General features: G+C 37.2%; 3 protein-coding genes, 1 long non-coding RNA gene and 1 pseudogene across 7 annotated transcripts; 3 read left to right on the top strand and 2 right to left on the bottom strand.

The window, feature by feature from the left end:
- Positions 1 to 244: 244 nt before the first annotated feature.
- On the bottom strand, positions 245 to 5,993 carry LOC137717315 (tyrosine--tRNA ligase, chloroplastic/mitochondrial). Of its 3 annotated transcripts, XM_068456628.2 has the most exons (4): positions 5,686 to 5,993; positions 4,018 to 4,151; positions 1,743 to 3,218; positions 245 to 499 (listed from the first exon to the last, which is right to left on the bottom strand). In XM_068456628.2, the coding sequence occupies exon 3, from the start codon at positions 3,206 to 3,208 to the stop codon at positions 1,760 to 1,762; it is 1,449 nt and encodes a 482-aa protein (XP_068312729.2). In that variant the 5' UTR covers positions 3,209 to 3,218; positions 4,018 to 4,151; positions 5,686 to 5,993; the 3' UTR covers positions 245 to 499; positions 1,743 to 1,759. The 3 variants fall into 3 exon arrangements, with proteins under 3 accessions (XP_068312729.2, XP_068312727.2, XP_068312728.2); XM_068456626.2 differs by lacking the exon at positions 4,018 to 4,151; XM_068456627.2 differs by lacking the exons at positions 245 to 499; positions 4,018 to 4,151 and having other exon boundaries at positions 1,488 to 3,218; positions 5,686 to 5,960.
- Positions 5,886 to 8,345, top strand: LOC148694565 (putative thiamine biosynthetic bifunctional enzyme, chloroplastic). Its single transcript, XM_088698271.1, has 3 exons — positions 5,886 to 5,938; positions 6,213 to 6,494; positions 6,616 to 8,345. Exons 2-3 carry the CDS (start codon positions 6,297 to 6,299, stop codon positions 6,655 to 6,657), a joined length of 240 nt encoding a protein of 79 aa, XP_088554397.1. The 5' UTR covers positions 5,886 to 5,938; positions 6,213 to 6,296; the 3' UTR covers positions 6,658 to 8,345.
- LOC137717316 (thiamine biosynthetic bifunctional enzyme TH1, chloroplastic-like) lies at positions 8,130 to 13,046 on the top strand (annotated as a pseudogene). The gene is made up of 7 exons (XR_015965618.1): positions 8,130 to 8,155; positions 8,241 to 8,345; positions 9,549 to 9,683; positions 10,989 to 11,053; positions 11,165 to 11,292; positions 11,582 to 11,838; positions 12,369 to 13,046. The product of XR_015965618.1 is annotated as a thiamine biosynthetic bifunctional enzyme TH1, chloroplastic-like (transcript).
- A 1,486-nt stretch (positions 13,047 to 14,532) lies between these two features.
- Positions 14,533 to 18,251, bottom strand: LOC137717353 (serine/threonine-protein kinase SRK2A). The gene is made up of 9 exons (XM_068456685.2): positions 17,688 to 18,251; positions 17,348 to 17,422; positions 17,155 to 17,256; positions 16,883 to 16,936; positions 16,698 to 16,790; positions 16,527 to 16,619; positions 15,963 to 16,067; positions 15,774 to 15,872; positions 14,533 to 15,206 (listed from the first exon to the last, which is right to left on the bottom strand). The coding sequence occupies exons 1-9, from the start codon at positions 17,805 to 17,807 to the stop codon at positions 14,889 to 14,891; spliced, it is 1,059 nt and encodes a 352-aa protein (XP_068312786.2). The 5' UTR covers positions 17,808 to 18,251; the 3' UTR covers positions 14,533 to 14,888.
- Positions 18,252 to 22,612: 4,361 nt separating this feature from the next.
- LOC148694564 (uncharacterized) lies at positions 22,613 to 23,564 on the top strand. Its single transcript, XR_015965063.1, has 2 exons — positions 22,613 to 22,904; positions 23,141 to 23,564. It is a non-coding gene; the product is annotated as an uncharacterized LOC148694564 (long non-coding RNA).
- Positions 23,565 to 26,871: the final 3,307 nt, after the last annotated feature.

The following is a 26,871-nucleotide window of genomic DNA, read 5'->3' as shown; positions in this document are numbered from 1 at the left end:
CTATCAGTTTTTTCAAAGACCGGCTAGATTTTTAGACAATCGGTGATCCGTTGGCCACCTTTTTTAACGACCGGCCAAACAACCATATATTTCATGGAAGAATATGATTTACGGTTTAGGGTGGAATTGGCCAACCGGTCCCCGATTGTGTAAAAATTTGACCGGTCGTTTTTTAGAATTGAGTCGCAATCGTGTAATAATTTTGTTAGTAACACAGCACATCTGAGATGCAACGCAATGCAGAGACCACGAACTTGTTTGGATGTGCTTTTAAACTGACTAAAAGTGCTTTTGGTGAAAAAAAAATCAACATGATATAGACCAAATTAATTAAGAGAAAAACAAATCATCTAAATAACAGAGGGAAAACAGTTGCGTTTAAGCCTCATCAGCCTTCAAGAACCACAGCGAAAAATGTCATCTTTAAAGGGAGGATGCTCGCATCCAACTTCTTAAACTCCCAACTTTCACCAGATTCACATTAACGAAAGCAAAACACCTGTTGGAACACCGATAAGAGTCATCGTTAGTATATGTGTTCAGAACTTTGAAGAGCTAATCCCAGGTCAAAACAATGGAGTTCGTACTATACACACTTCGAATGGTGAACAGTTCGTGCGTAATTACATATCAGTATCTATCTGTAATAGCAGACCAGCATGGATGATGCTATACAAAAGTAAAACAGCTAGTCAGACTGAACAGTACAACGACAACAAAGCTTTTTCCCACTAAGTGGGGTCGGCTATATGAATCCTAGAACGCCATTGCGCTCGGTTCTGTGTCAAGTCTTCCGTTAGATCCAAGTACTCCAAATCTTTTCTTAGAGTCTCTTCCAAAGTCCTTCTAGGTCTTCCTCTACCCTTTTGGCCCTAAACCTCTGTCCCGTAATTGTCAGATTGAACAGTAACGACCAAACTTTGCCATAAAAAACATCTTCACGTATATTCAACCTTTCCTTGTGCAGAATGGCTAACCATATAGTTTGACGGGACACTATCACCAATGTAGGCAACTCCGATGGAACTAACACTTACGTATGATGACAAAACAATCCCAAATCGCTCTCACTGCTGTCACTTGAACTTGATGTAAATACAGATTTACGCCAAAGCAGATTTCGAAAGATAAAAACTACGGAGAACTAGAAATCCTATACCTCATCCCCAACATTCATACCAAAATCGATATTGCACGATATCTTATTCTCAATCAAATATCGTCCACCCAAACACAGATTCTGAAAGGGTTTATAGACCAAAAAGATCGAACTTCACAATATGGTAACATCTTAACAATATTGTTAAGATTTTCGTTCAAGTGACAAATGAATATGATAAATGCTTCTAGTATGACCAATGAAAGTTCAAAGTTTTTAACTGGGGTACACGTTTCAAAAACAAAATTGAAATGAAAGTTCGAAGTTCAGGGGAAAAGAAATAGCTCGAAACATTACTTTGAAATTGGATTGGAACGCCATTAAAGCCTTAAGCATGAACAGCTTTAAACACTACTCTAACTTTAGTTTTCGACTTACACTTAAATCGGGTTCCAAGAAGTATGGGATTCATCAACTACTCTACAATTAAACAACTCATAAGCTTAAAACATATGCAAGTCAATGCAAAAGTAACTGCACAGAGATATCAGGTGGTTCCGGATGGCAAAATATTAAATGTTGAACAGTTGTATCTGTGAATATCGAGCTATAAAGATGAACATCGAAGTGATATGAGGCATACCATCAGACGGGCACCCCTCAGGTGTCGCTTATCTGTACCAGAACCTTATTCTTCTTGCCTGCAGATAAAAGCAGAAGTTTCCCGTCCACAATGTCTTCAGGTTCAATTCTCTTATTTTCACTATCAACTTTGGAGTTGTTCAAGTAAAGTCCCCCTTGCTTCAACAGACGCCGGGCAGCAGATTTGCTGTCAAGCAAACCAGATGAAACTGAGAGATCAAGAATAGAGAGATCAAGGACCTCATGATAAGGGAATGAGCATGAGGGGACATCCTCAGAAATGGCTTTAATGGCGTTCCAATCCAATTTAGTATCAGCACCAGGCCTCATTGCTTCAGTTGCTTTGAGGGCCTCGTCCAGACCATCTTGACCATGCACAAAACGAGTGACCTCCTCGGCAAGCCTGCGCTGAGCTGTGTTGGGCAAGTATCCAGGTCTCTCCATCTCGCTCTCTAACTGTTTGATGTCATCCATGTCCAGGAAAGTGAGAATCTTGAGAAACCTGACCACATCAACATCAGGAACAGAGAACAAATACTGATACAACTTATAGGGAGACAACATGGATGGCGAAAGCCATATGGCACCATCTTTGGACTTGCCGAATTTGGTTCCATCACTCTTCAGTAGAAGAGGAAATGTCAAGCCATAAGCAGCAGCATCCACACGAAGAATCTTGCGTATGAGTTCAGTCCCTGCAGTTATATTCCCCCATTGATCGCTTCCTCCAATCTGGACACTAACACCTTCATTGCGGAAGAGGTGGAGGAAATCATATCCCTGCAATAACTGGTAAGTGAACTCTGTATAGCTCATTCCTTGTTCTGACTCCAACCTCTTCTTCACACTCTCCTTCGCTATCATGCTCCCCAATCTTGCATACCGACCCACATCTTTGAGAAACTCTAACAACCGAACATCTTTCCACCAATCATAATTGTTCGAGATGGAGATCCCACCCAGAATTCTCGTCATCGTATTGGTAATGCCTGAGGTGTTTCGTGACAGAGTGTCAAGGTCGAGCTCGGGTCTCTCCAAGCTCTTGCCGGAAGGGTCTCCAACACGAGCGGTGGCACCACCGATCAAAGCGACGGGGTGATGGCCACATCTTTGGAACCATGAGAGGACAACAATTCCAATAAGGTTTCCCAAGTGTAAGGATTCGGCAGTTGGGTCGAACCCGCAGTAGACTTTGAGAGGAGGGAGATTGGGGTCGGAGCAGGATTGCCTTAAATGCTCACTGGTGATGGATTCAAGCAACCCTCTCTCTTCAAGAATTTCAACCACATTTGGACGCCCGGACAAGGACTGAAAACACTTGACGGTAGAGAGAATGATTGGATTCCTCAACTTATTTCTGCGAACGGTGGGTAACCTAGACACAGTACTGAGAGGAGGAAAGAAGAATGGGAGACTACGGTAGTAATGGGAGTAGAGAAAGGCCCTTGAGGTGGTGGCAGCAGCCATTATTAAATTCCTGCAAGAAAAAAGAGAGATTTTCAGAACCAGCAACTCCTTTTCTTAATTTCTTCAATTGTCATACTCAATGTTTTAAAAGGCTCGCCTCAGGGCGCCTGGGCGTCCTCTGAGGCTAGGCGTGAAGGTTGCCGACTCTATTTTGAGGCAGTGGGCGAAAGGCGTCGCTAGAGCCGCCTAGGCAGCGGAGGTGCGCCTTAGGGCGTACATGCGACTCTATTTGGCCCTTTTTTTGTTTTACTCCCAAACCCAAATTTTGGGTAGGATTTTAACTGCCTCATACCTCTTCCTTGCACTATCGTCTCTCTGCCTTTTTTTTTCTTTCTGATTTTTATCTTTTTATATAATGGATGTGTGTGTTGTCTGCGTGCATTGTTATATGTCTGCTCAATCCTCATTGTGCTTTTCATCCTATATTTAATATATATATATATATATATATATATATATATATATATAATATATGTATATATATGTGTGTATATATTTATAATATATGTGTATGCTCAGGGTGATTATTGATTAATAATCTTCTTTTTTTAATATAATATATATGTACGCTCAGTGTATATATTAAAAATTTTAGGTCCCGTGACGCTTTGCTTCATGCCTAGACCGGGCTATCCCTCGGACGCCTCGCCCACGCCTCACGCTTTTAATACACTGGTCATACTCAAGAGTTATCCGCTAATTTCCTTTCTGAACTTCGGTCACTTAAATGAAGAATGATACGCCAGAAATAATGATGTCGATTCCAGTGGAAGTGAAACAAGAGCTAGCAAGAAGCCAGGAAAACCCACGTCTGAGAACCTTCAAACTTGAGCACATTCTCTCCAAACGATGATTCTTCGGCACCCAGCCATCTATCTTAGTGGAAAGATTCTGTCAAAATTTTGCCAGCATCTCCTTTGTTATATGACCAAGAGGCCGAAATCTAAAACAAAACAACGAGTGGATTTCAGAATCAAGTAAAAGTGTATAAAGCTATATGCCAAAACTGAGACTAAGCCTAAACAGAAGCAGGGCATCAGCTACAGACCAGTGGCAGCTCTAGAAATTTTTCTCCACCGGGTCAATGTGTAAAAGTTCCAATGTATTACAAGCGTGAGGCGTCCGAGGGATAGCCCAGTCTAAGTGTGAGACGAAGCCTCACGAGACCTAAATTTTTTAATATATACCCTGAGTGTACACATGTATTATATTTAATAAAATAAAAAAAAAAAAAAAAAAAAGAGATTATTAATTAATAATCACCTGAGCACACACATATATTATAAATATATATACACATATATATATATATATATAATAGAGGACGAAAAGTACAATGAGCAGTTGAGCACACATAACAATGCATGCAGACAACACACACATCCATTATATAAAAAAATAAAAATCAGAAAAAAAAAAAAAAAAAAGGCAAAGAGATGATAGTGCAAGGAAGAGGTATGAGGTAGTTAAAACCCTATCCAAAATTTGGGTTTGGGAGTAAAAAAAAAAATATATATATCCCCTGAGGCGTGCCTAGGCGGCTCCGGCGGCGCCTTCCGCCCACTCCCTCAAAACAGAGGCGACAACCCTCACGCCCAGCCTCAGAGGACACCTATGCCCGCCCGGAGGCGAGCCTTTTAAAACATTGAAAAGTTCTCATTTTTTCCAGGAAGATAAACCCTTACAAGCATTGTCCATGGACCATGATGAATTTTTTTTTATCAAATTCGTATTATGGTTTCATTATCGACGATAGCAACGAAACAGTCCCCAGATAATAATAGAGTTTATTAATTAACAGAGCTCTAAAACTTGAAATGATGGAAATTTGCCCCAAACTCCAAACCTTGAAAATTTTGAATACAGCTTCAGAAAAAGTTAGATCAATCAATAATGAACGCATCAAACAAATAAACTTAACACTAACAAACCTCATGTACATAATTTACATCACTGTTTCTATACGAACAAGAATGTCCATGACAAGTACACAATATGTTGGGCCATAGAATACGGGTTGAAGCGATACATAATTACAATTAAACGAAGTAATCTTCTTATACGTAAGGATGTCGATTCAGTTTTCATGTACGAAAGTTGATATACTCCTTTTTTCATACACACTAGTTGTTTTGTAAATTTACTAGACTAATTCTTTGATGAAGTTTCTTTTAAGGAAGGCTTTGGCGTGTGCGGCATACGCATAGACGCCTTTGAGGCATTTTATCGAACAGTTGGAGGGCAATGTTTACGGCAGACCCAAAAACTTTGAGCGGTCAACTCCAGCCTCCCATCAAGAAAAACACTAAATTCCTAACTTTACAACAACAAAATATTTTCTCACTAAATGGAATCGGCTATATGAATCCTAGAACGTCATTACGCTCGGTTCTAAATCCCTAATTTAAAGAAATCAAATCAGAAATTAAAATATAACTGAAGAGGGAAAAGAAGAAGAAGAAGAAGGAAGAACTCACATGAAATGGAGGAACAGGAGGCAACAATGGCTGCCTGATAGCGAGGAGCAGTCTCAGGAGGGGTGGAGGAGTGGCAGTGGCTGCTGCGGCTGCTGCACTTCACACTATCGGGTTTTGGGACAAGATTGAGCTTTCTGCTGAGGTTTAATCATGACCGTTCATTTTAAAAGGAATCATCATCATCGCATAATTTCATGGCAAACGAGGCTCACTTTCTCTCCACCTCTCTCTCTCCTTCCTCTCCTTCAACAAGGTACGCTCCCCCCCCCCCCCCCCCACCCTACCCTCTTCGCTGCTTTTCCAATTTACTGTTTGGTTACCGATAAAAAAAGGCAGAGACGTCAGAATTCTTTACTCTTCTGCTTTTCAAATTTACTGTCATTTTGTTTATTTATTCGAAGAATTGCATATCCAATTAGGTTTTCAAGTTCTTTTGCATTTTCAATCACTGCTGCTGTGTTGCCATGGCTGTTGCATTTCTGGGTTGCACTTATAATTTCAATTGTTTGGCGTTAAATCGTTACCAGGCTGTGCTGCCAGACTTCAGACAATCAAAAGGTTTGAGCTTCCTGGTGGATTCGAGATTCAACCGAAGCAAGCAGAGAACTTCAATGGAGATGCAGGCAAATGGAGTTCCAATGACAAGTGACCACTCTGCAGTTAAGATTCCACATGTACTGACTGTTGCTGGCTCCGATTCGGGTGCCGGTGCTGGAATCCAAGCTGATCTTAAGACTTGTGCTGCTATCGGAGTGTACTGCTCTACTGTCATAACTGCTGTTACTGCACAAAACAGTGTTGGGGTTCAGGTTGTTTGATGTTGCATTCCGTGGCCCATGCTCTGTTTGGTTGTTGAGAAAGCATAACACAAGATACAAAAGAAAACATTTATAGTGGTGACTGTTATCTTTCTTTTTCTTTGATGGATAGGGTGTAAACATTGTGCGCGAGGAGTACTTAATTTGGTACTGATGTGATTATAAAAATAATGGCTATCAAATAAAGTTTAGAGTCTTTTTATATTTGGTAAACATTCAGCTTTAGTTTTTTTTCACAGTTTTGGATGAAAAAAACCAAAAATACAAAACTGCAAAACCCAGCTTTGAAAAACCAGTTTTTTTTCACATCTGTTTTACATAAAAGTTTATCAAACATTATAATGCTGCTTTTTTTTTTTTCAAAAAAACTTTTACAAAAAAGTTTACCAAATACTCTGCTGCTTTATTTCACAGCTGCTTATTCTCACAGTACAGCAGAAGCAGCTTTTTTTTCAAAGCACAGCAATACCAAACTAGCTCGAAGTCTGTGCTATTTGATATGGATGTTGATGTGGTAAGTCAATATTTGGAACTGCTTTAGTTTCCACCTTCAACTGGTTTTACAAGTTGGTCTTGTTTGTGTTAATATTTAAAGGGGTCTTTTGATATGGATTCAAAGTAACTAAAAATTGGACCTATTTCAAAAGTTGGCCTATAAAATTGGATTTATTTCAAATTTTCTCATCTTTAAACTTTGGACTTCAAAGGAAAGAAGCCCAAATGAGCTCAATAAAGAAGGTTTGCTCGAAGCCTAGAGTCAAGCCCAATTCATCTATCTCAAGACGAAATGACGAATCCCCATTAATGCAAAGGCTAGTTGCTTACAAGAGAAGTGACAATCGATGGAAATCCACCTAGTCCCAGCCTAAAGGTACTTTTGGATGGTAGAACATGTAAAAATACTGATGATTCACTGCCCTTCAGTTACTTTCGGGTAAGAACAGAAACAATACAGTTGGGTTAATTCGTCTATAAAAGGAGGAAGAAGGCCCAGAGACAAAGACACTCAACCAATCAAACAAACAAACATACAACTTGTCTCTTAGTCAAGCAAATACTCAAAAAGTTGCACTTTGTCCAGATTCTGCACCCTTTTAGGCTTAGATTTCCCGTAGAAAGACATCTCTTGTCTATGTAAAAGCTCTACTACTGTCCCCAAATGTTGTAGTGTCAATTCTTTTGTGCAAACTCGTTTTCCCTTCATCTCTCTTTATTACTCAACCCTTTGTAACTGCAAAGATAAGAGATTGCAAGACGTTTTAACCTTGCCCGACTCTCTTTGTTTTTGCCTTTCCATTATTGGATTTGGTGTTATAATGTATCCCTCAATATATATGCAAGTCATTTTCGGTCTCTTGATGATCCAAAGTTCTATTAACTCTTAGATCTGGTTCACTTAGTACTTTTACTGTTGTAAAAGTAAATGAAATTGATGCCTTGATTAGATCTGAACCCCTACCCTTTAAAGCATACAAGATAAACAAAAGTCATTGATCTTAAGGCGTAGAAAAGAATTTAATGTGGACTTAACCCATCCACGACAATCCTTTGATGATAAAAAGTCAGAATAACTTGGGGCGCAACTAATCGACTTAAATACACTCATTCTACATCTGCCATACAGAGATGGTAGTGGCATGCCTCAACACTTGGTTAGTTTTGATTGTGAGCCTCACGGCCTACACCTAAGACCCAACAAAGGCACCTTTCAGAACTAACTTTGTCCTCTTCTTGCAGCCCGACATGCGAGCGAGAGCCCGACAGCCAACCAAAGTGCCAACTCCTCGGGGAGCTGTGTGCTCGAGCCAGGGACCCTTCCCAGCGAAATTCCTGCCCGAACAGGTCTGTTTTTACGAGTCTTGTCCGAAATACTTTGGTATTTTGGTACAATGACATATGTTCGACTGTTTGATTTTAGCAAGTTAGTAATTTAGTCAACCATTCTGGTACGATGACATATGTTCGACCATCATCGTGAGCTTATAGAATTGATTGATAATAGATTGTAGAGTAGTTATATAGTAAAAAATAAATCTATATGCTACAAGTAGCTAATGAAATGTTGTATTCTTGATAGTTGACTAGACATCCATTTTCTTTTTTAAGTCTGCATGTGGCTAAAAGTTTAATCTTAGCGTCTGCAATTGTTATTTCAAAAACGCTATTATAAATTTGTCAGCATTCACTTCCTCTTTACCTGAGGCATGCATATTTTGCAAATGTTTATATCAAGAAGCGGTATTGATACTAAATTGGTTTTGATCTGCTCATGATATGTCATTCAAGGTGAAAACTGGGATGTTACCGTCTATTGGCATCATTAAGATTCTGCATCAACAACTTCAGGAGTATCCTATTCGAGGTATGCAGTCCTATTAAAAATAAAACATTTTTTAATCTAATGTTAATAAAGTAGCATTTTTAATGAGTTTGATAATATCATTGAAAGCAGCTTTAGTGGCTGACCAATTCTTCCTGGGTTTAGGTATGCTAATCCTTTGTACATAAGATTGAGTAAATTCATAGTCCCACCTTCTGGTTTTTTTCGCTTTATGAAAACCTCTTTAGGATGTTGAAACCATCTATTGAATGCAAAATGTGCATTCAGATCTGCTTGGCAGAAACAGAGATTGTATTGGCGGGCTGTGCTCTTTGAATAAACATGGATATATGCGTAGTGCTTATGTTCTTGAATTGCTTCTTCACAGTTTTTCCCTGTTTAAGTTCTTGGCCAATTTTCTCTGTCATTGATTTTTTTTCTTCTTAAGTTAGAGAAGGGGTGATGCGACTATGGGACAGAGGTCCAGGGCCGAAGGGGTAGAGGAAGACCTAGGAAAACTTTGGAAGAGACTCTAAGAGAAGACTTAGAGTACTTGGATCTAACGGAGGACATGACACAGAACCGAGCGCAATGGCGTTCTAGGATTCATATAGCCGACCCCACTTAGTGTGAAAAGGCTTTGTTGTTGTTGTTGTTAAGGGTCTCCTTGTGTAACAGCTGTTACAGATACTCGTCAATAATTGTAATTGTGTGGTTTCCTGCAGAGAGGAGCTTCTTCCTATGGCTGACATAGTAACTCCAAATTTGAAAGAGGCATCTGCTTTACTGGATGGCGTGAAAATAAAAACCGTTTCTGACATGCGTTCTGCTGCGAAATTGTTACATGATATGGGTCCACGGTTAGTTATTGGAACATGCTTGAGATCTCAGTTCTCTCTTAATCGGACGACTTACAGAACTCTTGTTTTTTGCATTGTTGCAGTTTATAATAGTCCTTCCAATGTCACTCAACTGTAGGACATGTTTTTAATAAAGCAGAATGTTGCATTAGTACTAAATTCGAATGCATTGTGAGTACTGTTGAAATCATAAGAGAAGGCACTTCACTTCACAAATGTGACTGGTTTTTGTTTGTTCTCACAAAACATTCTTCCATTACCTAAGACTTTACTAGGAATAGTTTATCATTTCACCTGGATAATCAACTAAAACACGAAGGTGTTTGTAGTTTTTAACCATTTCCAGTATGTCACTATTGTACAGCGGAGTACCCTTGAGCTTGTTTTCAGGAATTTGTACGAAATGGTCATGGTCATTTCTTTTTGTTCATATAACGTACATATAGGTTTGCTTCTTGGTTGCGTTGGTTCAATGGCTGTACTAGTCCACATATCCATCTTTGATCCTTTTGACCTCACTGTTGAATAAGTTGGGGGATAATGTAAAACTGTTATCGTGTTTGAAATTATCTGATTGATGGGGCAGATGGGCTATCATATGCTATTGTTTGGTTTAGAGGGTTTGGCCAGGGTATTTACTGCGTTTTCAGGCATGTGCTTTTGGGCAATGGTGTATTAGGACGCCCAAATATTGTATGATGAGTGTACATGAACACCTTTTCTGGACTTGTGGAAAAGCAGCAAATTCATCTATTTTCTCAGTAGATGGATTTCTTTGTTTTTGGCACGTTTCTTGGAAACAAGATTGCGTGATCATGGACTATGATAGACTAATTTGAGTAATCTGTAAATGTTGTGGGGATGTATTAGTCTTTGGTTTCCAAAGAACAGTTTCCCAAGCTCTCAACTTATTACAGCAAGTGCCCTTGACATATTTGGCAAGGTTTATAGCTCTGTGCCATCCTCAGTATGTTGTCACCAATGAACAACAAAGATGAGGATACAAGGACTGTTCTAGGGGTGTAAAGCCCAATAGCACAATGTCTCTCATTGAGGTTAGGAAGAGTTGCAGTTGGATAATATTGACATATTTTCAAGCTACCAGTTACAGGTTTTTTTTGAACATTTCTTTCTTCTCCCTTTGAATTTTGTAGTTTTCTTTTGCTTATTTCACTTGGTTTCACTTCATTGGACAACACTTTTCACAGAATTAATGCAGTGTGATAGTTGGAAATTTATGAAATAAAAACCAAGTTTCTTCGTGTTGGAACTGTAGTTTTATAAAACAGTGTCATTGCTTTTCAGAAATGTTCTTGTCAAAGGCGGAGACCTTCCTGATTCATTGGATGCCGTCGATGTCTTCTTTGATGGTAAGCTTTGGTCTTCTGGAGCCTTCGCACCGATGATAATACTTTTCTTTCATCCACTTGATGCATGAGTGAAGTTCTGGAAAACTTACTTCTGTAGGATTGATACTGCAGGCGAGCACTTATATGAGTTGCTTTCATCACACATAAAAACTCGTAATACTCATGGAACTGGTTGCACTTTGGCATCATGTATTGCAGCTGAGCTGGCAAAAGGTTCTTCAATGCTTGAGGCTGTTAAGGTAAATACATACGTGCTTCTTATACATCATATGCTGCAGGAAGAGTAGATAAAATGGCCTGCCTTCTTTCAGTTGAGCACGTATCCTGAAGTAGTCACACTCAAGAATAACAGAGGATAGTCATGGGTTTGTGTGATTCCAAACAGCAGTGATAACTTTTGTCACATATGACATATGTGAAATTCCACTTTCACTCGCACACGCACCAACAAGAACACACAAAAGACTGACATTCACAAATGCAATTGAAGTGCCCAAATCTATTATCTTTTTCATTTAATTTTGGTAGGCAGCTAAGTTCTTTGTTGAGACCGCCTTGGATTATAGCAAAGACATTTTCATTGGAAATGGTCCCCAAGGCCCCTTCGATCACCTAACGAGGCTCAAGAGTAACATTCACAATTCTGGTAGACAAGTCGGATTCAATCCAAGCGATCTATTCTTGTATGCTGTTACAGATTCGCGTATGAACAGAAAGTGGGGCCATTCTATTTCAGATGCTGTTAAAGATGCCGTACAAGGAGGTGCTGCTATTGTCCAATTGAGGTTTTTACTCATCTAATGCTCATCATAATTCTTATATACTTTAGGCCTTATGTCTCTCTGATAACTTTAATACTAGTGATTTGGTTCTTCCATTTGTATGTATTAGTGCCTTGATAACTAATCCTAGAGACGCCTTTAGGTTAATGTTCATTCTTCATGTATTTTTGATGATCATTTCCTTTCTTGTAGAGTCAGATGCTGATTTCAGTTTACAAATATGCCAAAACTTTATGCAGTAATGTTTAATAGAAAAAATCTACGCACCGACAACTTAAGGAGTTTGCATTTGCTTTTTATAGATACATTATCTTATATGCATCATATGTTATTGTTTCACATCGGGAATTGCCTACTCGGAACTGTGATCAACTGTCACCCACCCTTCTCATGTATATTATTATTATGTATTGTTTCACCTTCAGTATTTGTTTGTATTCATTCCCATAACTATGCTTATGATACCTAAAATATATCTGCTTTTAGTAGTTTTCCGTTTGTTGATCTTGATAGTAATTTAACTTTGCTTGCAGGTAAAAGGATATTGAAACCGGGGATTTCCTGGAAGCAGCCAAGTCATGTCTCTTAATTTGCCGTGCCCATGGAGTTCCATTACTAATAAACGATCGCATTGATGTTGCACTTGCCTCTGACGCTGATGGTGTGCATATTGGCCAGTCCGACATGCCCGCCCATGTTGCACGTTCTCTCCTTGGCCCCAGAAAGATAATTGGTGTGTCTTGCAAGACCCCAGAGTAAGCAGGGCAAGCATGGCTTGGTGGTGCTGATTACATTGGCTGTGGTGGTGTATATCCAGCTAATACAAAGGAAAACAATCTCACCGTAGGCTTGGACGGGCCGAAAACTGTTTGTTTGGCTTCCAGATTACCTGTGGTTGAGATTGGTGGGATCAATATTTCAAATGCACGTCCGGTGATGGAAATGGGTGTACCGAACCTGAAAGGTGTTGCAGTTGTGTCTGCTCTATTTGACAGGGAATGTGTTCTGACAGAGACTAGGAAGCTGCATGCAGTGCTAACGGAGGCAACAGCAGCAGCAGCAATTAACTGAAACGTACGGGAACAAGGCCTTGATTCAAATTTCTGTCTGAAGTTTAGCATCGGTACCAGAATCATCATGACATTCATTTGTTCTTGTTAGTGGTTAGAAAGGCGAATGTACTCGGTGTTTTTGGGTTCAATGCACCGAAAAAAGTTGATCTTGCTCAGAAGGTCTGAGTATGGACGTTAGTCTGCGTAGTATGGGACGTTTGGTTGCTCGGTATGGACGTTTGTTTTTTCAAATATTTGGCACAGAGGTTCTGTATAATGTAATGCACTGCAGCGGTGTGATGTACTGCTCTAAATTAATTCATGATATGTAACCATGTGCTTGGCTTCTGACTTGAGATGGTTGATCGAATATTTGAATTATTGAAAACATTATTGTATTTTTATTGAGTGGATGTGAAGAATATAAAAGCAAGCCTTTTTGCTGTCTCCGAATTCAAGATCTGTCTTGACATGCCCCAATCTCGATATCCCCAAATATCAGGATAGACACATGCTGGCCGACACCTGAGGGTGACGAAACCATTTTAAACATACATACAATTAAAAATACTTAATTAGAACGAATTAAACCAAAGCAGAATTGTATTCAGAGCATACCACTAACCAAGAATAATGTGAAAGAATTATTATAGAAAGGTACGAATCGAGAAATGGGCCTTGCATAAAAGAGACTCGAAGATGCCTAAGCAGAAGTACCCTGATGTCGGGAGTGTGTGCCTCGAATCTAAATCCTGAGGTGCCAAAATAGAAAAGGTGAGTGGACCAAAGTTTATAATAATACTAATAATAAGAAAATCATTTTCTTTCTGAACATATTAACCCCTTGTTTTGAAAAAAAAAAAATATATATATATATATATATATATATATATATATATGTAGTACTACATAGTAGGTTTCATGAAAACTCTAGCATGGCATGAAAACGTTCATAAAACATATAGGTGTAAAACAATGCTCGATAATGGTGTTATCGCCGCCCGAAGGTAAATCCATACATCTCACTGATACTGTACTCTCTAGGGGTATCATAGTGGCTCGAAGGCATAACCATCACCAAGGGTGAAGTTGTACGACAATGGGTTACGCCAGTGAAGAAACAATGGTCCATCTTTTTGCCACAAAGGACATTTTCATAATTTCACGCTTTAAAATTATAAAAACCTTAAAATTTAAGGATGGTTCGTTACATGTCTGCTACTATTTCTTCTTTGTGTGTACTCCAAAAGTCAACCCTATCCTGAAACCCAACATGGTTTTAAACTAGATTGGGAAACCCACCCAAACTCAACCCGGTTCCAACCTGATCGTTTATTGGGATGTGCTACTGTGCTAGGTTGGGTGGATGCCTTTCTTGCTCATGTCAACCCAAATTCAACCTGATTTTCGTCTGCATTCGCTTATGCACATATTAGTCATCCCATTTCATATATATATATATATATATATATAGAGAGAGAGAGAGAGAGAGAGAGAGAGAGAGAGAGAGAGAGAGAGAAGTGAGGGGAGAGAAGAGATTTGGAAGGAGAGAATCCTACTCCAGAAAAGTTACGACATGGAGTAAGAAAAGCATTTTATCCTAACTGAGAACTGTAAAAATGAAGACAAGCAATCAGAACAGGAGTTCAGAACAAAGCAATCCAAATAAAGAGATAAGGGCGCTACCAAAGTATACAACAAAAGTATTACTAACTTATGTTCTAACTGAATAAACCTCCTTACATGCCACACCCCATTAGGGGGCAAAGTTTCCATTGTGAGAATCTCTTGTTCTCGGATAAAACGATACAACACAGCCCGTTTAGGCGTTTACACCCCACACCATAATTTACACAAGCTTGTTTATTGAAACACAAAACACCATCGCCTACGCAAAACCAAAAAACTGACTGTTTTTACAAACATGACAACGTTTTTTACTACAAAGACAATGAGAGCCCGCACGTTCAGGTTCTCCGATATTGAGGAAGAAACTGGTCCTCAGCTGACGCGCACTTCTCCACTTGCATGTACTTCTTTGACTGTCTTAACATACTCATCTTCTTCTTCTTCCTCCTCGCCTTCTACTTCTTCCTTTGTATCACCATCTTCTTCTCCCCAGCTAAAGCCTCCAATTGATCGGGAAACTGGAGGAGGAATTTTGGCTTCCTCCACTATCTTCATGATGTCTTCGATAGTTTGGAGAGAAAAGGTTGGGTTTTCTTTTCTGTAGTAGATGGTTTGAGCTGCTTCTGTAAGCTCTCTTGGCAAGTTCTTTAAAAACCATGGGTGGTTCTTGATATCTTTAATGGTGATCCTCTGAAGCAAGAATTGAAGCCAGTTGAGCACACCATGGAAGAGCAAGAAAACAGAAAACAATGCACTTAGTTGATAAAATCCAACATCAAATTCACTTGAGCTATTTTATGTTCAACACTCGCACAATGATTCAAACTTTTAAAATTCATTTCTTTTCGTTTTAGGGGGCACCTTGGGATGACTAAAAAAGACCTAGACAGGAGCAAATCAGATGAGACTGAAGTAAACAAAATATATGAGGACTTAGATGCATACCTCCATCCTTTCATTCCGAAGGTTAAAACATTAGTCCGTTGATAAGACAACAATTACACCATTATGGATTCTTGATTATTCCAAAGACTATCAAGGTAAAGATTGCAAGGGACCCTTCATTATACGCCTAGTCTAGTAGGATATTCTGTGTCAGAACTCAGAAGCCTATATATGCAAATTAATCTGATGTTATTCAGTCATAACAGGACAATGAGCCATTTGCCATTCACCTACAAAGTTCAGCCACCTAAAGCTTTCTTTTTTAAGTAATACATAATCAAAAAGTGCCCGACAACATAGTATCATACATACCCTTCCTGGATTTGCAACAAAGATGCGAGAGAGGAGATGCCTACAATCTTGAGACACGTGAACATGGTCTGGGATCTTGTAATGAACGCCCATTATTTTCTGCGTCAAAAGAATGAAAGGAAACTACACAGTTAAAACGAAAAAACATGCATGATTAACATTCAGAGGCTGAATAAATAGTCAAATTACTTTAATGGTTTTCCTGAAATTCTTTGGATCTTCTTGGTCTTCAAATGGATAAGCTCCCACCAGCATAACATATAGGGTTACTCCACAGGACCACACATCTGCCAACTGGATGAACAGAAACCAAAATCAGATAATTGAGGTAAAAGCTCTTGTTGAAAATTTCTACTTAAATTCCAGACACAAAAATTCAATGAATGAGTGTATAACATCATTTCACTTCCTGCTCCCCTCAGGCAGGAGAACGGTTTACCTCCCTGATTCCTAGTTGTCATGTAAATGAACATTGCTATTATGGAAGCAAAAAATTGACCACAAATATTGATGCTGCCACTCCAAGTTTCAACTCATTTTCGCCATCGTTAAATGATATACCTATGCCTTCACCTACTTGGCGCAACAAGAAATCACGTAAAGAAATCTTATGACACAATCCGGAAAATCCCATTCATTGTAATGAATTTATATTAACTGGCCCTTAGAACAATATACCAGTATCTTTAAAACTGTAGTGCATCAGTTATAGAAGAATGAAAATGACAACAATGCAAAAGTTACTAAAGCTACCTTGCCATCATACTCTCTTCGAGAAAGAACCTCAGGAGCAATATATGCTGGAGTTCCCACAGTTGATTTAGGCCTTGAATGCAGCAAGGATGACTACACAAATAAGGTTCATCAGACTATAGAACTTTAACATTTACCTTGAAACATAGTATGTTCATTGCAGAATTAAACCTTAGAATAACCAAAATCACAAATTTTCAGGCGTGGAGCCGCGCTGCCATCCAGCAAGGTATTCTCCAGCTTCAAATCTCGGTGGCATATTTGCTGCACAGCAAGACAAGGGGCAAATGAGAATCACGGGTTAAGGATAAAATCCATTGGACATCAGGAGCATTATAGACTCATATTATCTTTACCAGAGAATGACAGTAGCTAACTCCTGAGATAAGCTGCTGAAAAAAATACCTAGCCTGCAAAACCAACAAAACTTAAGATGACTTTGTTACTTAGAAACTTAACAAATTAGCCAGAGTGAAATACACACACTGGAGGGTTATGCAATCATAAGTATTGGCATGCTGTAAGTATAGCTATCATTTTCTTTATCATTTCCGGGATTTTATGAGGGTACAAGTACAAAAGTTTTCAAAATTTGGAGCTTCCCATTAGTCAAGGTCAGTGATCAAACCTCATCTTCACTGAACCTTCCTGCATTGCAGATTCGCTCGAAGAGCTCTCCACCAGCCGCATACTCCATCACAATACCAAGATGTGCAGGAGTCAAAACTACCTGAAATTCCAGAACATCATTTTACCCCACTGAAACTGATTATATTTTATTTGGATCCTTCACAGTGAAAACCATATCAACAAACACACACCTCCCTGAACCGAATGATGTTTGGATGGCGAAGCGATCTGTGGTTTATGATTTCCCTTGCCACATTCTCATCAATCTACGACCAAACAATGAAACATATAGTTAACGTCATACACATATACATATAATCATGTGAAACAATTAAGATATTGTGTTTTTTCCATGGATTCATAGAATGAAATGGAAAGATTGTAGCTTTTTCGAGCACCGACTCCGGAATTAAACAAATGGGTTTTCCTACATGAGGTTTATAATTCTAAAAGAATTAAACTTCAAAGCAAAAATCAAAGCAAAAACAAATAAGTAAACGGAGAAATGAAAAAAGGAGGAAAAGTAAGGACCTTGTGGCCGCGGTCGATGAATTTCATGGCGACGAGCTCTTTGGTCTCTTTGTTCCTCATAAGCCTGGCCACCCCAAAATTCCCAGATCCAATATCCTTAACAATCTCGTACTTTTCCATTTTCTACGTTTGATTTCTTCTAATTTTGCTCTTGGGGTTCTGTATAGAAACTCCAATTGAGCTGCACACCACGGAAGCTTGAAACGATCCAAGCTCACACAACACCCAGAAACAAAGAGAAACTGAACCGAAGCGGAGAAAACCCAAATCCTGGAACGAGATCAGCGTTCTAGAGAGAGAGAGAGAGAGGGGGGGGGGGTTGGGAAGGAAGAGAGTTACTGAATTGGATCACTTGCTGGATTTGATTTGGGGAATTGATTAGGTTGGGGTTGCATGTGGTGAAGATTGAAAGAAAGAATGTTCTATTTGGAAAGAAAGAAAAAGAGAGAGAGAGAGAGAGAGAGGCTGAGAGTCTTCAAGGTTAAGCAAAAGGAATCACAAAGAAAGCTTTATAATGGCGAGCTTTCTTAAAGATTTATTTACTTTTCATTATTTTATTTTTCCATTTTTGCCTGGATCAATCTCCATTTTTAACTTGGGATGAGAACGGGGCGGGTGTGAACGGGCGCCACATCCATCTGTCCTTTTCGTTTAAGATTTATTACTCCATTACTGCATGGATTATTTTCGAATTTCTTCCTCTCAATTCATTAAGTTTGGGGATTCGAACAGTTGAAATTTAATTTAACGGTTAAAATTATTACAATTTTTAAAGTGAACCTCTGTTTATAACTTTTAAAGTGAGCCTCTGTTTGCAGCCGTTGATCAAATTTCAACAGGCCGGATTTCCGAACTTGATGAATTAGGAGGAAGAGATTCGGAGAGGATCCCTTTCCGAAAGCATCCATAACTAGTTATTTTAATTGAGAATTCCTCATTCTTGCATCTGCAGGGAATATGAACAATATTTGGTTACTCAAAAATAAGTAGTAATTTTTATTTAAATTTTTTTTAAATTGTTTGTTGTTAATTTATAGAATTTCATGTTTTTAATCATAACTGTTCAAATTATAAATCATCCTATAAAAATCGTCTCTACAAAAAATCAATTAAAAAGTCATTAAACTGTTTGAAAACAAATTAACGATATTGGTAAAAGCATTACGAATCGTCTATGTATTTGTTACAATAGATTGACTAAACGACCTTAGTTTTAATTTATTTTTGACACAAATGATCTTTACAGTGTGATTCATAATATGAATGATTCTGATCATAAACACAAAGTTTTATGATTAAAACACTCAGAATTTTAAGTATGAGCTTCTACTTATTTTTATGTAATCAAGTATTGTTTAGAGAATAGTACCTCTAAACCTGCATCCACCAATTCGCTTTTTTATGAAAAAATTAATTAGTAATATTTTTTTGTTCATATATGAAACATAAATTAATCGACTCGTATCAAAAGGTTAATAAAATAGTGAATAATTCCACATAAATATAATAGCATAGTAACCTCTAATTCGTTGAATGTTCATCAATTCATGTCTCAATCTTCTTTTATACATAAAACCAGAACCCCAATTTGGGGTCACGGCTTCGACAAAATGATTAGGACCAGAATACAACCAAAAAAAAATCAAAAGCAGTAGAGAAGAATGCATAAAAAAAAACAAGGGTAATTTTGTAAATTTAATTTTTAATAATTTTGTCATAGAACAAGTGGGTAGCCAATCTAACAGAGTTCGGAGGAATTAAGTATGAACAGTCATATCACCAAAATATACGAACAGAGCATTTTAAGAGACGTGTAATACCGGTTATAAAAAATATTTTTTGCACTCGAATAATAATGTAATTAAATTAATTATCAAATGATTGTTTTTTTTTAACAAACGATATTATCTACACTAAGGGGGAGGGGGTGGACTTAACCTCGCAATGGACTAGCAATAATATGATTCAATCAGTTTATTAAATATTATTTTCTCTATTTTTAAACATGTTCAAAATATTTTAAGAGGCGTGTAATGTGGATTATAAAAAAGTCGTTCGCACACGAATAATTATATGATTAAATTAATTGTCAAATGATTTTTTTTCTTTTAACAAACGATATTATCTAAACATAAGGGGGAGAGACCGGGATTACCCTCACAATGGCTAGCAATAATGTGATTCAATTAATTGTTTATTAAACATTATTTTCTCTATTCTTAATGTAAATTCTATGGAAACCAATGTTATTATGTCAATTCAACTGCTTTAATTGATTTACGAGGGGTTTCTTCTAGCATGATATAAGATTATTCATTGGGTTGTGATTTTCACACACCCTTAACTACTTTTCCCACACTCCTCCATATTTTTTAATACTTAATTGGTATCGTACTATTTAATCTTCCATATATACCCCTTTCTATTTAATCTTTCATTAATTACCATAAAAAAGTAGGAAGGGTATATATGGAAGATTAAATAGCAGGATACCAATTAAGTATTAAAAAATAAGGAGGGATGTGGGAAAAGTAGTTAAGAGTGTGTGAAAATCACAACCCTATTCATTTACTTCAAATATTTGACTTTTTTTTTTTTGTCAATTTACGCATATAAATATATTTAAAACGTATAAGTCGCGCTTCGCACGTCGTGATTTAAAAAATATTTTATGCACGCGTGTGTGCGCGTACATGAAGGCTAGCACTTATTAAAATAAAAGGTAATACGAGACATCACAACTTGCAAAACCAATGGATAAGACTTGCAAACGTAAATATTCTCCACAAAAGCAATATATGTAACTTGAAGGTTAACATAATTTTCTCATGACATCAAGGGCTTTTTTGACAAGTACTTTTAACGATTAAAAGCGCTTTTAGAAAAAATATTTTTGAAATCAATCTTTAATAAAAATGCAAATTAATCATGAAAAAACATTTGAAGTACTTATTGCAAAACCAATACGAGACATCACAACTTGCAAAACCAATGGATAAGACTTGCAAACGTAAATATTCTCCACAAAAGCAAAATATATGTAACTTAAAGGTTAACATAATTTTCTCATGACATCAAGGGCTTTTTTGACAAGTACTTTTAAACGACTAAAAACGCTTTTAGAAAAAAATATTTTTGAAACCAATCCTTAGTAAAAATGCAAGTTAATCATAGAAAAACACTTGAAGTACTTATTGCAAGAAGCACATACTATAAAATTAAAAGCACTTGCCAAACAAGCCTCAAAATACCAACTTTCCTCCACAAAAGCACCAAAGTTTTGCAGGGTCTAAACATCACCACACAAAAAAAAAAAAAAAAAAAAAAAAAAAACCCAAACTTGAGCACACATCAAAGGCTCCACAGTAGAGTGAAGCCGACTTCGATGAGCACTCACAATCCTTCCACTAGTACTAAAGGTGGGTTGCGTCCAATGCAGAGAGTGGAATTGGTAAGATATCTCTAGCAAGCACTGTGCAGAGTTGAATATTTCACACCATTAGACTTCCACCAACGGAACATATACTTCAAATTCATTATTTCTTAGCAAGAAAGACTTCTCATTTGTGGCTCGTTTAGAAGTGCTTTTAAATGATTAAAAGTGTTTTGGTAGAAATCACTTAATAAAAGCGTAAGTGAATATTAGAAAAACACTCTTCTAGAAAGTACTTCAAGTGTTTTTGAAACCCAAAAACATTTTCTTTATAGGTGTTTTTAGTCATTTTGAGACCACTTCTAAGCGAGCTCTTAACATGTAAAAGATTAAATAGACGGTTAAGGGCTTGCAAGAACTTGTGTTTTTAGTCATAGCACAAGATTACTGCCATTCCAGCATGCAATCTGTCAAAAGCATCCGCAAGAACTTGAGATATCAGATTTTGGTGAAGAATACAATCTGGAAGGAGGGGAACATGCCAATATAATTGTTTGGCTTTTTAATTAAAATAATATATGAGATTAGCATAACTTATTACTTTGGTCTTTGACATTGAAAACCGATACAAGTGGTCATTGAGTGAGTTTATCCACCGGAAATCTTTTTGGTCATTCCCTAAAAAATATGTCAATATTCTCACTAACACCGGTTGTAGATTTTTCAGTTGCATCCTCCCTATAACTGCCTTCGTACCCAATACAAGATAACGAGAATCAAAACCATTAGAGTTTGGTGGTGGTGGAAGTGATTGTGTTGTTGTCTCTCTTGAACCAAGGTGATCTCGAGACTACTCGGAATCCGGAAAATATATTTGTGAAGATCTTTCAAGGATCCCGAATATTTGATACGAGTCTTTTTTGTGTCTATCAAGTGTTTGATGTAATAAAAAATGCGTAAATTGTGGTTTGACGTCCTGAACTATTTGAAATAAGCCAATTAACCCCTTTTGGTTAGATTTCATCCATTGTTCTGTCAAATTCAAGGGGAAATTAGTCTTTTTATCATCAATTCTTACATGTCAGTTATAACCACCAATAAAATTATGACATGTGGAAACATAGTAATGTGAAATGGCCCGTTATGCAAATGTTTGGTTTCTTTATGTTTCTTATTATGCTATAAGTTTTTGAATTATTCTATGTCCATGTGTCATTATTTTATTAGTGGTTATAACTGAGAAGTAAGAATTGAAGATAAAAAGATTAATTTGCCCTTAAATTTGACAGATGATGGAATCTAACGACAAGAAATTATTGACTGATTTTAAATAGTTCAGAATCAATTTCAACCAGATAATGGTTTAGAGGATCAAACCGCAGTTTACCCAAAAAATAAAAAATAGTTTGGTGTTGTGAAGCCCAACCATAAAACCCAACCCAAAAGGCTAAAACTGAATAAAAATTAATTAAAATCGCGATCTACCATTTGCCCCATTTGTCCCATTTGTCAGAGATAAAAAAATAAATTAAATTAAAGAAAAATGAAATATGCGTTCGGATCCGAACTCGCAAACTCTCGCTCTCTCTCTCTCTCTCTTGTGAAGACTTTTGAGAGTTGTCGAGTCGAGTCCGAGTGGCCTCAGCCTCAGCCTTCACGTCCTCTGCCTCTGGGAGAGATCAGAATCATCACAACACAAATATTACACCACCTCCTCGCTAACCGTCCAGATCCCACCCTCGCCGGCGATCGCCATGTTCTCCTCCGTCCGATCTCTCTCCCTCCCCCTCCTCTTCGTCTTCTTCCTCCTCACCCCCGCTTTCGCCACCGAGGCAGATCACAAGGTAAAATTATCCCCCCCCCTTTTCTCTCTCTCTTCCATTGCGTTGCCCAAACCCTAACATTTTCTCTCTCACTAAATCCCGGTAGATGTATTTCATGGCGACGAGCTCTTTGGTCTCTTTGTTCCTCATAAGCCTGGCCACCCCAAAATTCCCAGATCCAATATCCTTAACAATCTCGTACTTTTCCATTTTCTACGTTTGATTTCTTCTAATTTTGCTCTTGGGATTCTGTATAGAAACTCCAATTGAGCTGCACACCTCGGAAGCTTGAAACGATCCAAGCTCACACAACACCCAGAAACAAAGAGAAACTGAACCGAATCGGAGAAAACCCAAATCCCGGAACGAGATCAGCGTTCTAGAGAAAGAGAGTGAGGGGTTGGAAGGAAGGAAGAGGGTTACTGAATTGGATCACTTGCTGGATTTGATTTGGGAATTGATTAGGTTGGGGTTGCATGTGGTGAAGATTGAAAGAAAGAATGTTCTATTTGGAGAGAGAGAGAGAGAGAGAGAGAGAGAGAGAGAGAGATTTGATTGGGGATTGAGAGAGGTTGAGGGATCCAAGATGCAGAGAGTCTTCAAGGTTAAGCAAAAGGAATCACAAAGAAAGCTTTATAATGGTGAGCTTTCTTAAAGATTTATTTACGTTTCATTATTTTATTTTTCCATTTTTGCTTGGATCAATCTCCATTTTTAACTTGGGATGACAACGGGGCGGGTGTGAACGGGCGCCACTCCATCTGTCCTTTTCGTATATGATTTATTACTACATTACTGCATGGATCCGTCCTTCCTTCTAATTTATTAAGTTTGAAGATTCTGATCGTTGAAATTTGATCTAACGGATTATTATAATTTTTAAAGTGAATTCCTGTTTGTAGTCGTTGATCAAATTTCAACGGACCTGATCCCTGAACTTGATGAATTAGGAAGAATGGATCCGGAGAGGATCCCTTTCCACTGCATCCATAACTAGTTATTTTAATTGAGAGTTCCTCATTTTTGCATCTGCAGGGAATAGGAACAATATTTGACTACTTAAAAATGAGTAGAAATTTTTATTCAAATTTTTTTAAAATTGTTTGTTGTCAATTTATAGAATTTCGTGTTTTTAATCATAACTGTTCAAATTATAAATCATCTTATAAAAATCGTCTCTACAAAAAATCAATTAAAAAGTCATTAAACTGTTTGAAAACAAATAAACGATATTGGTAGAAGCATTACGAACGATCTATGTATTTGCTACAATAGATGACTAAACGATCTTAGTTTTAATTTATTTTTGGCACAAATGATCTTTTCAGTGTAATTCGTAATATGAACGGTTCTGATTATAAATACAAAACTCTATAATTAAAACACTAAGAATTTTGAGTATGAGCTCTTACTTATTTTTATATAACCAAGTATTTTTCAGAGAATGATATCTCTAAACCCGCATCCGCCAATTCGCCTTTTTATGAAAAAATTAATTAGTAATATTTTTTTGCTCATATATGAAACATAAATTAATCGACTCGTATCAAAAGGTTAATAAAATAGTGAATAATTCCACATAAATATAATAGCATAGTAACCTCTAATTCATTGAATGTTCATCAATCCGTGTCTTAATCTTCTTTTATATATAAAACCAGAGCCCCAATTTGGGGTCACTGGCTTCGACAAAATGATTAGGACCAGAATACAACCAAAGAAAATCAAAAGCAGCAAAGAAGAATGCATAAAACAATACAAGGGTAATTTTGTAAATTTATGTTTTAATAATTTTGTCTTAGAATAAGTGGGCAATCTGACAAAGTAAGGAGCAATTAAGTATGAACAGTCATATCACCAAAATATACGAACAAAGCATTTTAAGATACATGTAATGCCGGTTATAAAAAAAATGTTTTTTGAGAGGGTAGGCTTAGCTTCGCAATGGACTAACAATAATATGATTCAATCAGTTGTTTATTAAATATTATTTTCTTTATTTTTAAACACGTTCAAAATATCTTAAGAGGCGTGTAATGCGGATTATAAAAAAGTCGTTCGCACACGAATAATTATGTGATTAAATTAATTATCAAATGATTTTTTTTCTTTTAACAAACGATATTATTTAAATATAAGGGGGAGAGACTGTGCTTACCCTCATAATGGGCTAGCAATAATGCGATTCAATTAATTATTTATTAAACATTATTTTCTCTATTCTTAATGTAAATTCTATAGAGACCAATGTTATTATGTCAATTCAATTGCTTTAATTGGTTTATGAGGGGTTTCTTCTAGCATGATATAAGATTATTCATTTACTTCAAATATTTGACTTTCTTTTTGTCAATTTACGCATATAAATATATTTAAAACGTGTAAGTCGTGCTTATCACGTCGTGATTTATAAAATGTCTTATGCATGCATATGTGCGCGTACATAAAGGCTAGTACTTATTAAAATAAAAGGTAATACGAGACATCACAACTTGCAAGACCAATGGATAAGACTTGCAAACGTAAATATTATCCACAAAAGCAAAATATATGCAACTTAAAGGTTAACATAATTTTCTCATGACATCAAGGGCTTTTTTAACAAGTACTTTTAAACGACTAAAAGCGCTTTTAGAGAAAATATTTTTGAAACCAATTCTTAGTAAAAATGCAAGTTAATAATGGAAAAACACTTGAAAAGCTTATTGCAAGAAACATGTACTATAAAATTAAAAGCACTTGCCAAATGAGCCTCAAAATACCAACTTTCCGCCACAAAAGCACCAAAGTTTTGCAGGGTCTAAATATCACCACAAAAAAAAAAAAAACCAAACTTGAGCACACATCAAAGGCTCCACAGTAGAGTGAAGCCGACTTCGATGAGCACTCACAATCCTTCCACTAGTACTAAAGGTGGGTTGCGTCCGAAGCAAGTAACTGCGGAGAGTGGAATTTGTAAGATATCTCTAGCAAGCACTGTGTAGAGTTGGATATTTCACACCATTAGACTTCCACCAAAGGAACATATATTTCAAATTCATTATTTCTTAGCAAGAAAGACTCCTCATTTGTGGCTCAAAGTGCTTTTAAATGATTAAAAGCGTTTTGGTATAAATCACGTAATAAAAATGTAAGTGAATCTTAGAAAAGCACTCTTCTAGAAAGTACTTCAAGTGCTTTTGAAACCCAAAAATATTTTCTCTATAGGTGTTTTTAGTCATTTTGAAATCACTTCTACGCCAGCCCTTAAACATGTAAAACATACCTCCATCCAACTTGAGTGCACTAGCAGGAATCTAGTGCTATGACTGCCATTCCAGCGTGCAATCTATCAAAAGCATCCGCAAGAACTTGGAGATATCAGATTTTGGTGAAGAATACAATCCGGAAGGAGGGGAACATGCCAATATAATTGTTTGGCTTTTTAATTAAAATGATCTATGAGATTAGCGTAACTTATCACTTTGGTATTTGACATTGAAAATCGATACAAGTGGTCACTGAATGAGTTTGTCCACCGAAAATCTTTTTGGTCATTCCCTAAAAAATATGTTAATATTCTCACTAACACCCATTCTAGATTTTTCGGTTGCATCCTCCCTATGACTGCCTTCGTACCCAATACAAGATAACGAGAATCAAAACCATTGGAGTTTGGTGGTGGTGGAAGTGATTGTATTGTTGTCTCTCTTAAAAACTCAAACTCACTCTCTTCTCTCTTTTAAGGATAAGTATCTCTCCTTTTATTTTATTTTTCACTTTTGAGAGAGAATCCATGGAGGATGGGTGTATATTTGAATCAAGGTGGTCTTGTGACTACTCGGAATCCGAAAAATATATTTGTGAAGATCTTTCGAGGACCCCGAATATTTGATACGAGTCTCTTTTGTGTCTATCAAGTGTTTGATGCAATAAGAAAGGGGTAAATTGTGGTTTGACCCCTTGAACTATTTGAAATAAGCCAATTAACCCCTTTTCGTTCGATTTC

Source organism: Pyrus communis, chromosome 8 (genome assembly GCF_041283825.1).
Source record: "Pyrus communis isolate YQ-2024b chromosome 8, ASM4128382v1, whole genome shotgun sequence".
NCBI lineage: Eukaryota > Viridiplantae > Streptophyta > Magnoliopsida > Rosales > Rosaceae > Pyrus > Pyrus communis.
Note: the sequence above shows the minus strand (reverse complement) of the source record. Positions and strands in the feature narration are given on the sequence as shown.

Excerpts from the sequence above, each read along its gene's own strand:
- LOC148694565 (XM_088698271.1), top strand. The coding sequence starts at position 6,297 with ATGGAGATGCAGGCAAATGGAGTTCCAATGACAAGTGACCACTCTGCA. Across the intron at positions 6,495-6,615 it reads AAAACAGTGTTGGGGTTCAG|GGTGTAAACATTGTGCGCGA; the intron begins GTTGTTTGATGT and ends TTTGATGGATAG.
- LOC137717353 (XM_068456685.2), bottom strand. The coding sequence starts at position 17,807 with ATGGAAAAGTACGAGATTGTTAAGGATATTGGATCTGGGAATTTTGGG. Across the intron at positions 17,423-17,687 it reads TCATCGACCGCGGCCACAAG|ATTGATGAGAATGTGGCAAG; the intron begins GTCCTTACTTTT and ends GTTTGGTCGTAG. Across the intron at positions 16,620-16,697 it reads GTGATTTTGGTTATTCTAAG|TCATCCTTGCTGCATTCAAG; the intron begins GTTTAATTCTGC and ends TTATTTGTGTAG.